Below are 13,180 nucleotides of genomic sequence, written 5' to 3' on the forward strand. Positions count from 1 at the left end.
CAGTTTCCGTGCTCAGGGAACAACTCGGGGAGCTCAGGAGACTGCTATAAATGATGGTGTTTTTTGTTGTAGCAAAAAGATCCAAATCCAAACCAGGCAGAGGCAGAGACAGGCGGGGCAGGATCTAGGGATGGGAGATTTCCAAATGTGGAGCTTCCGTGCCCGAGGGACGCACTCCCCTGCCACCACCGATGTGTGACAACGCGCACAGGGGAGACGGCCAGCCTGCAAAGCTCCCTGGCACTTCAGTGCCCAGAGTCCTCCTGAGGTTTCACCACACAGACATGATGGGCCGCGCAGCCCAGGGGGCTGCGGTGGCATCCCTCCCATCCCTGGAGATCAGCCCCAGGCCATGAGTCCATGGCTGGACTTCCTGGTGCGTCCGGCCCACACAAACTATCAGGCACCCCCGGAGAATAGCAGATGTCCCACTAGTGAGAAGCCACAGGTTTGGAGGTGTCCTCCTGGGAGCCAGGACAAAGCCAGGCACACTGCTTTGTCTTGACTCTACCTACTCCATCCCGGCCCAGGCCTTGCCTTCGGCTCCAGGATCGAGGGGGGAGGCTTGTTTTTGTGTTTTCTCTGTGACCCAGGACGTGGTTGACTGTGGCCCTGTTCCTTCCAGCTGTCACTGACTGTGGCTGGCTGGCTGGCGGCATGTGACTTCTCCAGCCCTTTGACCTTTGGTCTTTTATTCCCTCTCTGGGAAAGAGGGTGTTCCAGGGGCTGGGAGCTCCTCCTTCTGTGACCTGTCCCCGGGGGAGTTCCTTGTTCCTCCCACGGCCATCCCCTGTGTCCCTCCCCAGCCTGGCCTTTTCTTCTGAGCTCCAGGTCCACCTCCCCCAGGGGCTGAACCTGAACCATTCTCCGTGCAGGCCAGGCTGCTGTGGTCTGCAGTTCAGCCCACGTGAGGGTCAGCTGCTCCCCCCCTCCCACCCTCTCCATGGCTGCCCTACTCTTCTTCTGGCCCCTGGGGCTCCAGGCCGTGGTCCCGGCTGGGTGGGAGGAACGTCTCCCCTGCTCCCAGGTTTGCGGCCTGTCCTCGTTGCTGCTCTTCCCGTCCTGAGCTGTGCCGCCTGCCGGCACCTTCTCCCTGCTGGTTTGTAGGTGATGTCAGTGCCCAGTAGACTGTGTCCATGTGTCAACATGCAGAAGGGCACACAGGAGCTCCTGTGTCCTCCTGCCGCTCTCTTCACCTCGGGCCTGATCACTGAGCCAATCCCCACACGGGCCTTTTTGCCACAGGCCTCTTTTCCAATCTGTGAGGCTGAACCTCCCCCAGGTCTTCCTTCACTCCCCTACCACCAGCTACCGCCTGCTCACCTGTGTGGCTCCTTGTCGACTCCAGGCTGTCTTCTCAACTCTCCCCAGAGCTTGGCCTTCCAGAAACTTCAGCGCCTGGGCACGGTCTTCTGTTCTTCACCTGCACAAGCTTCCATTTTCAGCCAGATTGTTTTCTCCCAAACTTGACTTGATGATATTTCACACCACCTACCAATTTCTTCCCAGACTCGCTTTCCTTATCAGGAACCATTTGCTTCTCTTTTACTTCTGGTCCCTTCCCCATCCTCCATGGCCCAGCGTAAATCATCTCCCCTTACCAACTGGTTGTCTTTGAGCTTTCTCCATTATGGCCGGGAAACATCGCCCCGCACTTGCCCTACCTTTTCCTCAAGTGTGTTCATTTTCCCTGAGTTAGTCTGAAAGGGTCTCAGTGGCAAAGTGCACATCTTGTTCATCTGAATCTCATTTGTAACACCTTTAATGGGCCAGGGGGATAGAGAGAGGCTGGATGACGGTACCAAGACAGAGGGAGGATATAAGCTCTAGGCTCCACAGCAGGAGGGGCCACTGCAGTTCACAGTAGCCTGTTTTGCATTTTATGCAGAACGAGAGGAGAGGAGCTGGAAGCTCCAAAGATGCAGGAATGGTAAGCAGGCAGAGACGCTCACCGCCCCGGCTCAGTCAGCACGTGTTGTCCACACGTGTTGAGAGATCATACTGCATGGCCTGCAATAAGTGCATATGCAATTATTGAATCAATCAAAACTTTAAGAAGTAAAAAAATAGATAGTTAATGCTGACAATATGAAAAAGCAAAAGAAAAAAGCACTTCATATAATAAAGTAAAAATTCCCTTTCAGTTCAACTTCGGAGACGTCTTCGTCCTCCAGGCCATCCACACCATCGAGTACTGCCTGGGCTGCATCTCCAACACGGCCTCCTACCTCCGGCTCTGGGCCCTCAGCTTGGCTCATGCACGTGAGTCAGATCTCCCCCGGGAGCCGCCTGCACTGCACTCACGGGCAGTAGCAACTTCTCTGAGTTGCTGGTGGTGTGTTTGCCAGAAGACTGCTGTTTTAACAGATTTTACCACGTGATTATGACTCCCTGATCACTTTAGAGGAGTTGTCCGTGTGTCTGAGTGCACATGAGTAGAAGCCTGTCTTGGTCCACTGGATGCCGTGACGGCATGCCATAGACTGGGGGCTTGAGCCATAGAGAATTATTTTATCACAGTTCAGGAGACTGGAAGTCCAAGAGGAGGGTGCCCGCATGGTCGGGTTCTGGTGAGGGCCCACTTCCTAGTTTGCAGATGGCCACTGGATTCCTGGTATGTCCTCCAGGGAGGGGAGAAACAGAGTGAGAGCAAGCCCCTGCTGTCTCTTATAAGGCCATTAATCTCCTCCTGGGGGCCCTTTTCATAATCTCATCTAACTCTCATCAGCTCCCAAAGACCCCACCTCAAATACCATCACATTGGGTGTTGGGGCTTTAACGTGTGAATCTGAGGAGGGACATAAATATTCAGTCCACAACAAATCATGCTGTGTGCATACTTTGTGGGGTGTGTGTGTATGTGTGTAAATCATGACTTGGATCCATTCATTTGCTGCCAATAACTCTAGTTAGTTGACTTCCACTGGTGACTAATATGCCACCATGTATTTCTCTGGCTTCCTCTTGACGGAGACTCAGCCATTGTGAACACAACTGCAGACAATCTTATGTAAACACCATGGGGCACACGTGTCTGAGTACTCCATCTGAGTGGAGTTGCCAATTTATGATGGTAGTGTAGAAATGGTCTGTGCTTACAAGGTGGACCTGTGGTTGAGAGGGTTTCTCTTGCATCTTGCAGAACTGTCTGAAGTGCTCTGGAACTTGGTAATGCACGCTGGCCTTTGCCAGCAAGGCTGGGGAGGACTCATTGGGGTCTTCATCATCTTTGCCGTGTTTGCCGTCCTGACAGTAGCCATCCTTCTCGTCATGGAAGGCCTCTCTGCTTTCCTGCATGCCCTGCGGCTGCATTGGTAAGGACGTCTTCCTGCAGAAGTGCAGGGTGGTGCAGGCACAGAGGGCAGGCTGCCGGTCATGCCTGATCTGCTCTGTGATGTAGGCAACTTGTGCACCTTTCTGCAACCTTAGTTTAGTTGTCTTCTGGGATAATATTAAATGATGTAAGACACATTTACATATATACTGGCTGCCCTATAATAAATGTTACTTTTCATCTATTCCTCTTTATTTTTTTAATGTAATTTAATTTTTTATTTTTTAAAAAAAATTTAAAAAATATTTACAAACTGCATTTTGATTCATTGTACACAAATGGGTACAACTTTTTGTTTCTATGGTTGTACATGATGTAGATTCATACCATTCATGTAATCATGCATGTACATAGGGTAATGATATCTGTCTCATTCCACCATCTTTCATACCCCTGCCCCCTCCTTCCTCTCATTTCCCTCTACGTAATCTAAAGTTCCTCCATTCTTTTCTTACCCCCCAACCCCCACCCCATTATGTATAATCATCCACATATCAGGGAAAACATTCAGCCTTTGTTTTTTTTGGGATTGGCTTATTTCATTTAGCATGATATTCTCCAATTCCATCCATTTATCTGCAAATGCCATAATATTATTCTTCTTTATCACTAAATAATATTCCATTGTGTATATATACCACAGTTTCTTTATCCATTCATCTGTTGAAGGGCATCTAGGTTGGTTCCACAATCTAGGTATTGTGAATTGAGCTGCTATAAACATTGATGTGGCTGCTTTATTGTAGTATGCTAATGTTAAGTCCTTTGGGTATAAACCGAGGAGTCAGATAACTGGGTCAAAAGGAGGGTCCATTCCAAGTTTTCTGAGGAATCTCTACACTGCTTTCCAGAGTGGCTGCACCAATTTGAAACTCCACCAGCAGTGTACGAATGTGCCTTTTTCCCTACATCCATACCAACTTCTATTATTGTTTGTGTTCTTGATAATAGCCATTCTAATTGGAGTAAGATGAAATCTTAGAGTTGTTTTAATTTGCATTTCTCTAATTACTAGAGATGTTGAACACTTTTACATAACTACAGTTACCTCATACTAGACAAAGGAGCCAAAAACATACAATAGAGAAAAAATAGCTTGTTCAACAGATGGTGCTGGGAAAACTGGAAATCCATGTGCAGTAAAATAAAATTAAGCCTCTATCTCTAACCCTGCACAGAACTCAACTCAAAATGGATGGAGGACTTAGGAATTAGACCAGAGACCCTGTACCAAATAGAAGAAAAAGTAGGCCCAAATCTTCATCATGTTGGCTTAGGAGCAGTCTTCCTTAACAAGACTCCCAAAGCGCAAGAATCAATAAATGGGATGGATTCAAACTAGAAAGCTTTTTCTTAGCAAAGGATACAATCAATAATGTGAAGAGAGAGCCTACAGAGTGGGAGAAAATCTTTTCCACATGCACTTCAGATAGAGCACTAATCTCCAAAACTTATTAAGAACTTACAAAACTTGACACCAAAAATACAAAGAACCCAAATAGTAAATGGGCCAAGGAACTGGACAGACACTTTACAGAAGAAGATATACAGGTGATTAATAAACATATGAAAAAGTGTTCAACATCTCTAGTAATTAGAGAAATGCAAATTAAAACAACTCCTTTTTAGGTATTCAATGGACATTTAAAATAAGCAACTTGTCCAAACACAGGTGAGGTGACAGGTCTGACGTGGGCTCATCCAGTGTGTGCTCTGTCAGACTGGACGTTTGCTGTGGCTGCTGAGGACAGGAGTCATAACAGAACAAGTTATCAATGCCAAAGTGGAATCAGAGAGGGTATGGCGATGGGGAAGGTGCTCACAGGAAGCCTGGTGTTTACAAATGGACTCAGAGACTCTCGGTGGACACTAAGTTGAGGGTGTCATGCCCTTTAACCACCCAGACTGTCCTCAGCTTACACGGGTCTTTTCCATCCCCCTCTATGGTAGCTAATCATGAGAAGAGTGTGAACGCTTCTGCGTTGGGTGAGGGAATTGCAGCATCCTCTGCCTCCATGGCAACATCATTCCCTCCATGCCATTAAGAACATGAACTCTGAACATCACAAAGCAAGTGAAGGTGTCTGATATTAGCTATGTAATGTTATAAAAATATAAACCTCTTTGTCCCACAGCAGCACGGGCCCACAATCGAGAGTCAGGGTGGCAACAGAAATCGTGGGTGACCTCAGGAAGAGTGAGGTTGACTTTGCATGTGATGGAGGCAGGGGAAACTCATGATATGGCATGAGCTGCCAGTGCGGTGCTCCATGAGGCCTGGAGGAAGCAAGGGGGGTGGGGAGAAGGTCAAGAGAAGGGCTTAAAAAAAAATCAGGATTCCCATGGCAGCCATCAGCCCAGGAGGCTCCCCAGAGGCCTTTCTGACCTTGTGCTCGATTTTCTGCATGTTCTGCTTCTTCCTTCTAGGTGCCAGCCGCCAACTTATTATTTAATCCCCCCCCCCCCTTTTTTTTTCTTTTCCTTCCTCCCAACAACAGGGTGGAGTTCCAGAACAAGTTCTATGCTGGGGCTGGGTACAAGTTTTCTCCGTTCTCCTTTAAGCACATCCTGGAAGGGGCAGCTGAGGAGTAGGCTTTGCACCAGCATCTGTGCCAATAAAGAAGTTTCGTCCTGCCTTTGATGTCAACCCATGCAAAGCGCTCAATGGAATGCTTGTTCTCTGCTAACCGGAAGCATGGAGTTAATGTGGTATTTAATTATAAGCCTGGGGATTTGATGTGACTTAAACACATTGTAGAGGAGCAACTCCAGCAAATCTATTTTGGCTTCACTCTGGGGTCGTAATCATCAAATAATAAAATGATTGGTAAATGAGTGAGATGCTATGCAGATGTCTTCTTGCAAAATTTAAAGTATTATATTCCAGAAAACAAATATATGGGCCATTCCCCTTTTCTTAAGATGTCTTGATTCGAAATTGTCCCATAACAATTAGCATTGACAATCACAGGCCAACATTGAACAAAGAATTACACAGCTAATCCCAGAGAAGGATTGTGTTCATTTTTATCCCTCATTTCCCCCTTCCTCAAACACCTTTTTCCCTTGTCTACGGCTTAGCGTTACAAGCTTAGGAACTTTCCCATGAATTTTCAGACGAGGAAGAACAGATAATGTTCTCTGTCTGGGGGGGAGGCTGCCCCCGTGACCCTCTGCCTGGCTTCGTACTGTGAAATGAAGCGTGACAAGCATTTACCACAGGTGCGCATTATGCTGGTGTAGCTGGAGAAAAATGCACACGCTCAGGCAGCTTCTGGGAAATGTGCACTAGGAGGGGGACATGGTTACACGGTTGCCCATCATTCTTCAGTTCTCTGGGCTCAGAAGTTGTCCTTTAGGCACCTGGACCATCGGAACCCCAAGGGCCTGATAAGATTCTTTCCATCAATGGCTTCCTCTGACCCTAATCCAGATGAATTATGACTTCTGTGGTGACTGTACTGGTAAAATCAAGTATTAACGTTTTTGTAGTGCTTTACAGTTTATGGAATTTATGGGGCACATTCACCTGGTACCTTATTTAGTTCTAAATTTTCATTGTCAGTAAAATTCCAAAAGAGCTGATCAAATTCAAAAGCCCCTTTGGATGGGACTCTGTTTTTTATCCCCTCTTGTCCTCCGTGTACTGGGACTGACTGGTGCTCAGGGAGGGGGCCATGCTCCTCCCTAAAAGGAGGCTTCCTTGTCACTTTTCGGTCCACGTCATGACTTGTCCAGCCCAGTTCAAGTCACTTATTAGGTACTCAGTAAACGTTCATTTACTAAGACAGTGGAAGAACGGTGGTTGGAGCGAGAAGATGTGTATGTTCGAGGTTCAACTCGAACCTCAGGCAAGAAAGGGGGCTGCGACCCTCATTGCCAGATGGGGACAATGTCCTCCACTCTCTGGATTGTAGAAGGGCTGGCAAAGGGCTGGCAAAGGGGCTGCTCGGCCAGGGCATGACTGAATGGGAGAACAGACCGTATGAAGCAGGTGTTAAGGATGGCCCTTGCTCCGGGATCACTGGAGAGCCTTAAAGTTCCCACACAACGCGTCCTGCTAGCCGGCTCACCAGCCACCTGCCTTCTCATTCTAAACAGCGACGGCCAAGAGAAAAACATTAGCTAGGGAAAATGTCCCTCTGCCCCTGGCCCAGGCCTCCATTCAGAAATGCCCCCAGCATCCCTGAGAAGAGCGTATTAATTCCCAGGGCTTGGTGGCCACCTTCTGTCTCAAGGAGAGGTATGACTTCCCCTTTAAAAAGGCTCAGGGGAGGGCTGCTGAGAAGGGGGTGTGCCCTCCCTGCCACTCACCTGCCCAGGACGGGAGATTGTCCCTTAAAGAATCCTGTTTGGAGGACTGAGATGAAAGCAGACCAAGGCCAGGCCCAGGCATCTTGGGAAGGCAGGCCTAGGCGCCCCCAGAATCCTTCCGTGGTCCCACCTCCCTGTAGGCCTTGGCTGTGGTGAGGTGGAGCAAAAGGGCCTGGAACGGAAGGAACATTTTCCAAGGAAAACACGGAGGTAAGAAACCCTTGTGGGTTGCAGAGACCTGCGCCCGTTTTCCTGCTGGGTGGGGGTGGGGTGGGGAGTGCACCATCATCATCGTCATTATTATCATTGTTTCAGTCACAGGCTACTTGTTAGCGTATGGCTGAAGGCAAGTGGAACAAGAAAAATTTATTCTTTTAAAGTGATATTATAAAACAAGGTCTCTCTCTCTCTCTCTCTCTCTCTCTCTCTCTCTCTCTCTCTCTCTCTCTCACACACACACACACACACACACACACTCACTTAAGAAAAAGCGACAGGAGCCCAATTTTTCCGGCTAAAATATTTAGTACATCAAAATACAATCAATAGACTAAAATGTCAACCAGTGCCATAGAATTTCTATGAATGAAGTTTGAACACCATCTAAGCCTTTTTTAGAGTAAACCCCTAATCTATTCATTTTCTTCTCAGGTAATTTGAAGGTGGGTCATACAATGACTTTCCCATTGGAGGATTTTGCTCTGTGTGCGTGTGTTGATACTAGGGATGAAACCTGGGGCCTGGTGCATGCTGGGCATGTGCTCCCCTGAGCCACACCCCAGCCTCCCACTGTGGCTGAGAAACTGATGCTAAGGGATGCGCAGGATGGTCTTCCTTCCTTCCTTTGGATTCAGACTGACTTAGGGAACCAAAGAATGGGTGTCAATTCAGCCTCTCCAGTGTTCCATTTCAGATTTAAGATCACAAGTGTGCGCAAGCGCTCTCTCTCTCTCTAGTTCCTTGTATCCATCTCTGAAATATTTTGTCCTTTTCTTTTTATTTATTTATTTTTTTTGCGGTGCTGGGGATCGAACCCAGGGACTTGTGCTTGCAGTGCAAACACTCTACCAACTGAGCTATCTCCCCAGCCCCTGTCCTTTTCTTTTTTATGAAACTTTTCACTGAAACTCTATACTAAGAAAATACTTTCCATAAATGCTTAATCAATTTTGAGTTCGTGTTTGAGTGTCCTCTGAATCATTTGGAGCGTAAGTCCCTTTATGATGTGCAGATGTGAATGCTAAAATCCCAATGCTCCATCACTACCCCACCCCCAGCTTACCCCACCCCCAACTTGCCCCACCAAAGAATCTTGTCGGAAACCCTGTATAATCTGATAGGGCAGAGATGAAACCTTCCATGTTGCTGATAAACTTGTACATTTGCTTCTTCCATTCCTTGGCAACCTCCTCTGATGCTGGGTGCTCACCTGGGCCTTGACTCTCTTCGAGCTGTGTGCCTAAGGATGATGGGATGTTCCCCAGGGTGCAGTGTGCACACCTGGGGAGACCAAAGTAGGAGGACTGCAAGTTTGAGACCAGCTTCAGCAACTTAGCAAGATGCATATCAAAATTTTAAAAAAAGGTTAAAAGGGCTGGGTAAAGCCCCTGGGTTCTATCCTCAGTACCAAAATACAAAAGAAAGAAAAGAAAGAAAGGAAGAAAGAAAGAAAAAGAAAGAAAGAAAAAGAGAGAAAGAAAGAAAAAGAAAGAAAAGGAAGATGGATAGATGGATGCTGTGACCAGCTGGCACTGAACACTGCTTCTGTGACTGGGCAGGGGCCAAGTTTACTCCTCAAGAGTGGCATTTGAGCAGGTCACACTCACTTTTTTCCCACTTGTTGCTCCAACAGGGTCTCGGGAAGAATTAAAGCCTGGAAACTTTTTTCTTCCTCTAAAATAGAGTGCTTCTGCCACGTACAACAATGTAGAACAGGGAACATTTTTAGTGAAAAGTACCAGTCTGTTGTCACCCTCCTAAGACGAAGGGACTGGCTTGGTGAATACCCAATGAGACACCTGGTGGAGAGGTCCTAGGTCTCATTTCCCACTAGGAGCGAAGCCCAGGCCAGGGTGACCCTTGAAATAAAATGGCCTCTTAGAAAACAAAGCAGCTTTCTCCCTTTCTGGGTAATTTTATCATCTGAGCCCAGGATGTTCTGTTTGTGGAATGTCAGCAGTACAGGCCTTGAGGGGAGGCATACTCATTCTTTATTTGTTTATCATTGATGGACTGGTCGATTGGTGCCGGTGGAGCCCAGCTGGTCACCTCCTTAATTCCTGTGCTCAGAGATGAGCAGCAGCCCCACCAGGTGTGCTCACCATGGCGCCATGTTGTACAAATATCAGATTTAATCCTTCTAACACACGTCAGTGGAGGCTGATCTGTTGAGAGTTGCACAAGTATCACAGACAGCAAATAACTGTGGGGGCGCCCCTCCTGCACCAATGCGTCTTCACCAAGCTTCTCCAGAGCCACTCACCACAATCGTTCTTGTTAACAAAACACCAGTCAAGATCTCTGCAGAAGGGCTGGGTGCAGTGAGACACCCTATTTCCTGTCCCTCTGCTCTGTCTTGCAACAATTAAATTTAACTGCAGACTTGATGGACGTACTCTGCTTTGGTGGTGTACCTTGTAAACCCCCCTGGCTGTTCTAAGAAATGGGACAAGTGGCACCTTCTGAGAACTCCAAGAAAAAATTATTTTTATACTTCTATGTAAACTTCTGAAAAAATTATAATCCTCCAAGCTCCCCCCGCCCCCAACACACACACACACTGGGTATATAGTTCGGAGATTTCTAGACTCAGCAATCAGAGGGAAAATTTGTTTTAGGTGAAAGCACCCCTCTGGACCGGCTGCAGTCAATCGATCTGCTTCCTGCCAATTCCTCCTGTGTCCAGCCTCCTCTGTCCTCCTCCATGACAGGGGCTTACACCAGAGAGAGCTTTATTTTATTTTATTCCCCCACCAAAAGATGCCTGAGGTGGGCAGTCCAAGCTGCAGGGTGCCTCCGTGGTCATCAGGTTCCTGGCTCTTCCTGTCTTATGCTGGTCCACCCTCAGCCCAGAGTTAACATCTGTACATTTGTGTGACCACCTGTGGGGGTCCTCTCTACCATGTCCCACGTGGAGGAGGAAAGGATTGACTGCCGGAGGGGACGTTGGTGGTTTTTCTTTCTATTACCCCAAAAAACTTATCTGCTCAATGAACACACAAGCACCAATACTTTTTATGAGCGGGGCGGACGGGCATGGCTATACCGGCTCTAGCCTCTTATAACAACATGGAGTCGCTGAGCTCTCCTTCTTTATAACATACAGGTAAAGGGGCCAGGATTGGGAGGAGCTTCTTCTGAGATGGACAGGATAGGGAGGAGTTAGGGGAGCCATCCTCTTAGGGGGAAAATTCCAGAAGGAGACAGGGAGCCACTCCCATACAGTGCCACATACTCCCTGGCAGTTCCTAGAAGCCAGGCCTCTGCGTCCCATGACTCAACCTAGTCTGATTCTGCTAAATAAGGACGGCTTCCCACAACCACCCAAGATGCCAGCTGCAAAGTCAGCCACCCACTGGGATCTAGGGAGGAGGAGGAAGGAAGAGGCCAAAGGGCTTTCCCAGAAGCCCCTACAACTGCAGGGCCTCCCAGGGGCCACCACCATGCCCAAGGCTCAGGGGCAGACCTGCTGTTGGGGAGGCCACTTCTCCCTTAGAGAATGGGACCAGGTCAGGTAAACCTCACCAGACACCGGCTGCCTCCCTTTCCTGCTCCTTCCTCCCTCGTGCCCATCCCTGGCCCCCACTCTCTTCCCACCATCCCTTCCCCCTCCCCCTGCCCCTTTTCTTCCACTTTCCTCCCACCCACCATCTTCCCTCCCTCTGTCCTTTCTTCCGTCTTCCCATTGAGTTCTTATAAAGTGACACTAGATTTTTTTATTATAATTTCATCAGTTATTATAGAAGATGAAAAAAATTCCACTTTGGTTTGCAATGACCGTGTCCTCATGTGAATTGTCTGTTCCTATCTTTTGTCCATGCATCTATCTTATACATATAAAATTATATATTATATATAATACATATATTTATAACATGATTTATATATAATGTTTACATATATCATTTTCATATATTTTAATATATAATTTTTTATTTTTTTAACATATAATTCTTTAACATATAATTTGTGGTTTGTACCTGCATCAACGTTTACTCAGTGCCTATGTTATTAGTATTGCTTTTTTGGCAAACATTTTTCTGTGTTCTTTTAATTTTTAACATTGTGGCAAAATGTATACAATTTACTATTGGAACAATTTGAAAGTGGCACAGCCTCAGGACAGCATTTTTTTCAAAATGAATTTTTTATGGTAGAAGAAAATAGCCTTTCTCAAAATTCAAACAATGCAGAAAAATGTGGACAAAAGGAAACAATAACACATCTAAAATCCTAAGTTCCCTGCAGGTCATTCTTGCGGTTTTTTTTTTTTTTTTTCTTCTCATTTGAGCGGTCTGGGATTGGAACCGCGGTCCTTCCGCATGCTAGGCGAACGCTCTCCAAAAGGAGCTATTTCTTCAGCTCCCCTGCAGGTCATTCTTACTTGTCCCTTTTCTCCTGGTCATCTCCCAACTGTCTTTGGGTCTCAACTTAGACTTGCCTGCTGAGGTCTCCCTGGGATCAGAGCTGGCTGGGGAGAAACCCCTCGGGTTGCAGAGTCCCCTCCACCCAGCCTGTAATCATTGATCACACTGGCCTGTTTGCCTGTACCGCATTAGACTGTAAGTTCTCTGCGGGCAGGGCCTCTCCATTACATTTTATCATATGATACTTAGTAGTGCTCAGCAGAAATTTGTTGAAAGACCAAACATTGTTTTGGACATATCTCTCCTGAAATCCCTCTATCTATAAAGGTATATATTTAAACGCAATTTTATACACTGGGGTCCAGACACAAGTAGAAATTGGACAATACTTTTCAATGCTGTTTTAATTGGCGTTGCGTGACTTTGACCAAAAGACCCGACAAGAACAACTTACAGGAGGAAAAGTTTGCTCTGGCTCATGCTGTCAAGAGGTTCAGCCCATGGTCAGCAGACTCCACTGCTCTGTGCCCAAGACGAGGCAGAACATCATGGTGGAGGGGCATGGCAGAGGGAAGCAGCTCAGGACATGGTAACCAGGAAGCAGAGAGAGAGAGAGAGAGAGAGAGAGAGAGAGAAAGCTCCAATTGCCAGGAACAAAATATAAACCCCAAAGACTGCCCCCAGTGACCAGCTTCCTTCAGACACATGCTACCCGCCACTACAGTAGTCCTTTCAAATAATTAACCCATCAAATTGATTAATCCACCGATTATGTTATAGCTCTCATGATCTAATCATTTCCCCACTGAACATTCTTTGTAAAATTTTTTATTTTTTTATTTTTTATTGTAAACAAATGAGATACATGTTTCTGTTTGTACATGGAGTAACAGCATACCATTTGCGTAATCATACATTTACATAGGGTAATGATGTTTGATTCATT

General features: G+C 46.9%; 2 protein-coding genes across 6 annotated transcripts in view; both read left to right on the forward strand.

The window, feature by feature from the left end:
- ATP6V0A4 (ATPase H+ transporting V0 subunit a4) overlaps positions 1–6,169 on the forward strand; it is an 81,945-nt gene extending 75,776 nt beyond the window's left edge. For all 5 annotated transcript variants that reach the window (XM_079150103.1, XM_079150102.1, XM_079150105.1 and 2 more), the window contains 3 exons: positions 2,145–2,262; positions 3,143–3,314; positions 5,833–6,169. In XM_079150103.1, the coding sequence (XP_079006229.1) occupies positions 2,145–2,262; positions 3,143–3,314; positions 5,833–5,926 (384 nt within the window). In that variant the 3' untranslated portion in view covers positions 5,927–6,169. The remainder of the gene's footprint in view (positions 1–2,144; positions 2,263–3,142; positions 3,315–5,832) is intronic.
- Positions 6,170–7,666: 1,497 nt separating this feature from the next.
- SVOPL (SVOP like) overlaps positions 7,667–13,180 on the forward strand; it is a 60,206-nt gene continuing 54,692 nt past the window's right edge. The window contains exon 1 of the mRNA XM_079150120.1: positions 7,667–7,858. The gene's annotated coding sequence lies outside the window, so the exon portion shown is untranslated. The remainder of the gene's footprint in view (positions 7,859–13,180) is intronic.

The sequence above is a fragment of the Sciurus vulgaris genome (genome assembly GCF_902686455.1).
Source record: "Sciurus vulgaris genome assembly, chromosome: 8".
Classification (NCBI taxonomy): Eukaryota; Metazoa; Chordata; class Mammalia; order Rodentia; family Sciuridae; genus Sciurus; species Sciurus vulgaris.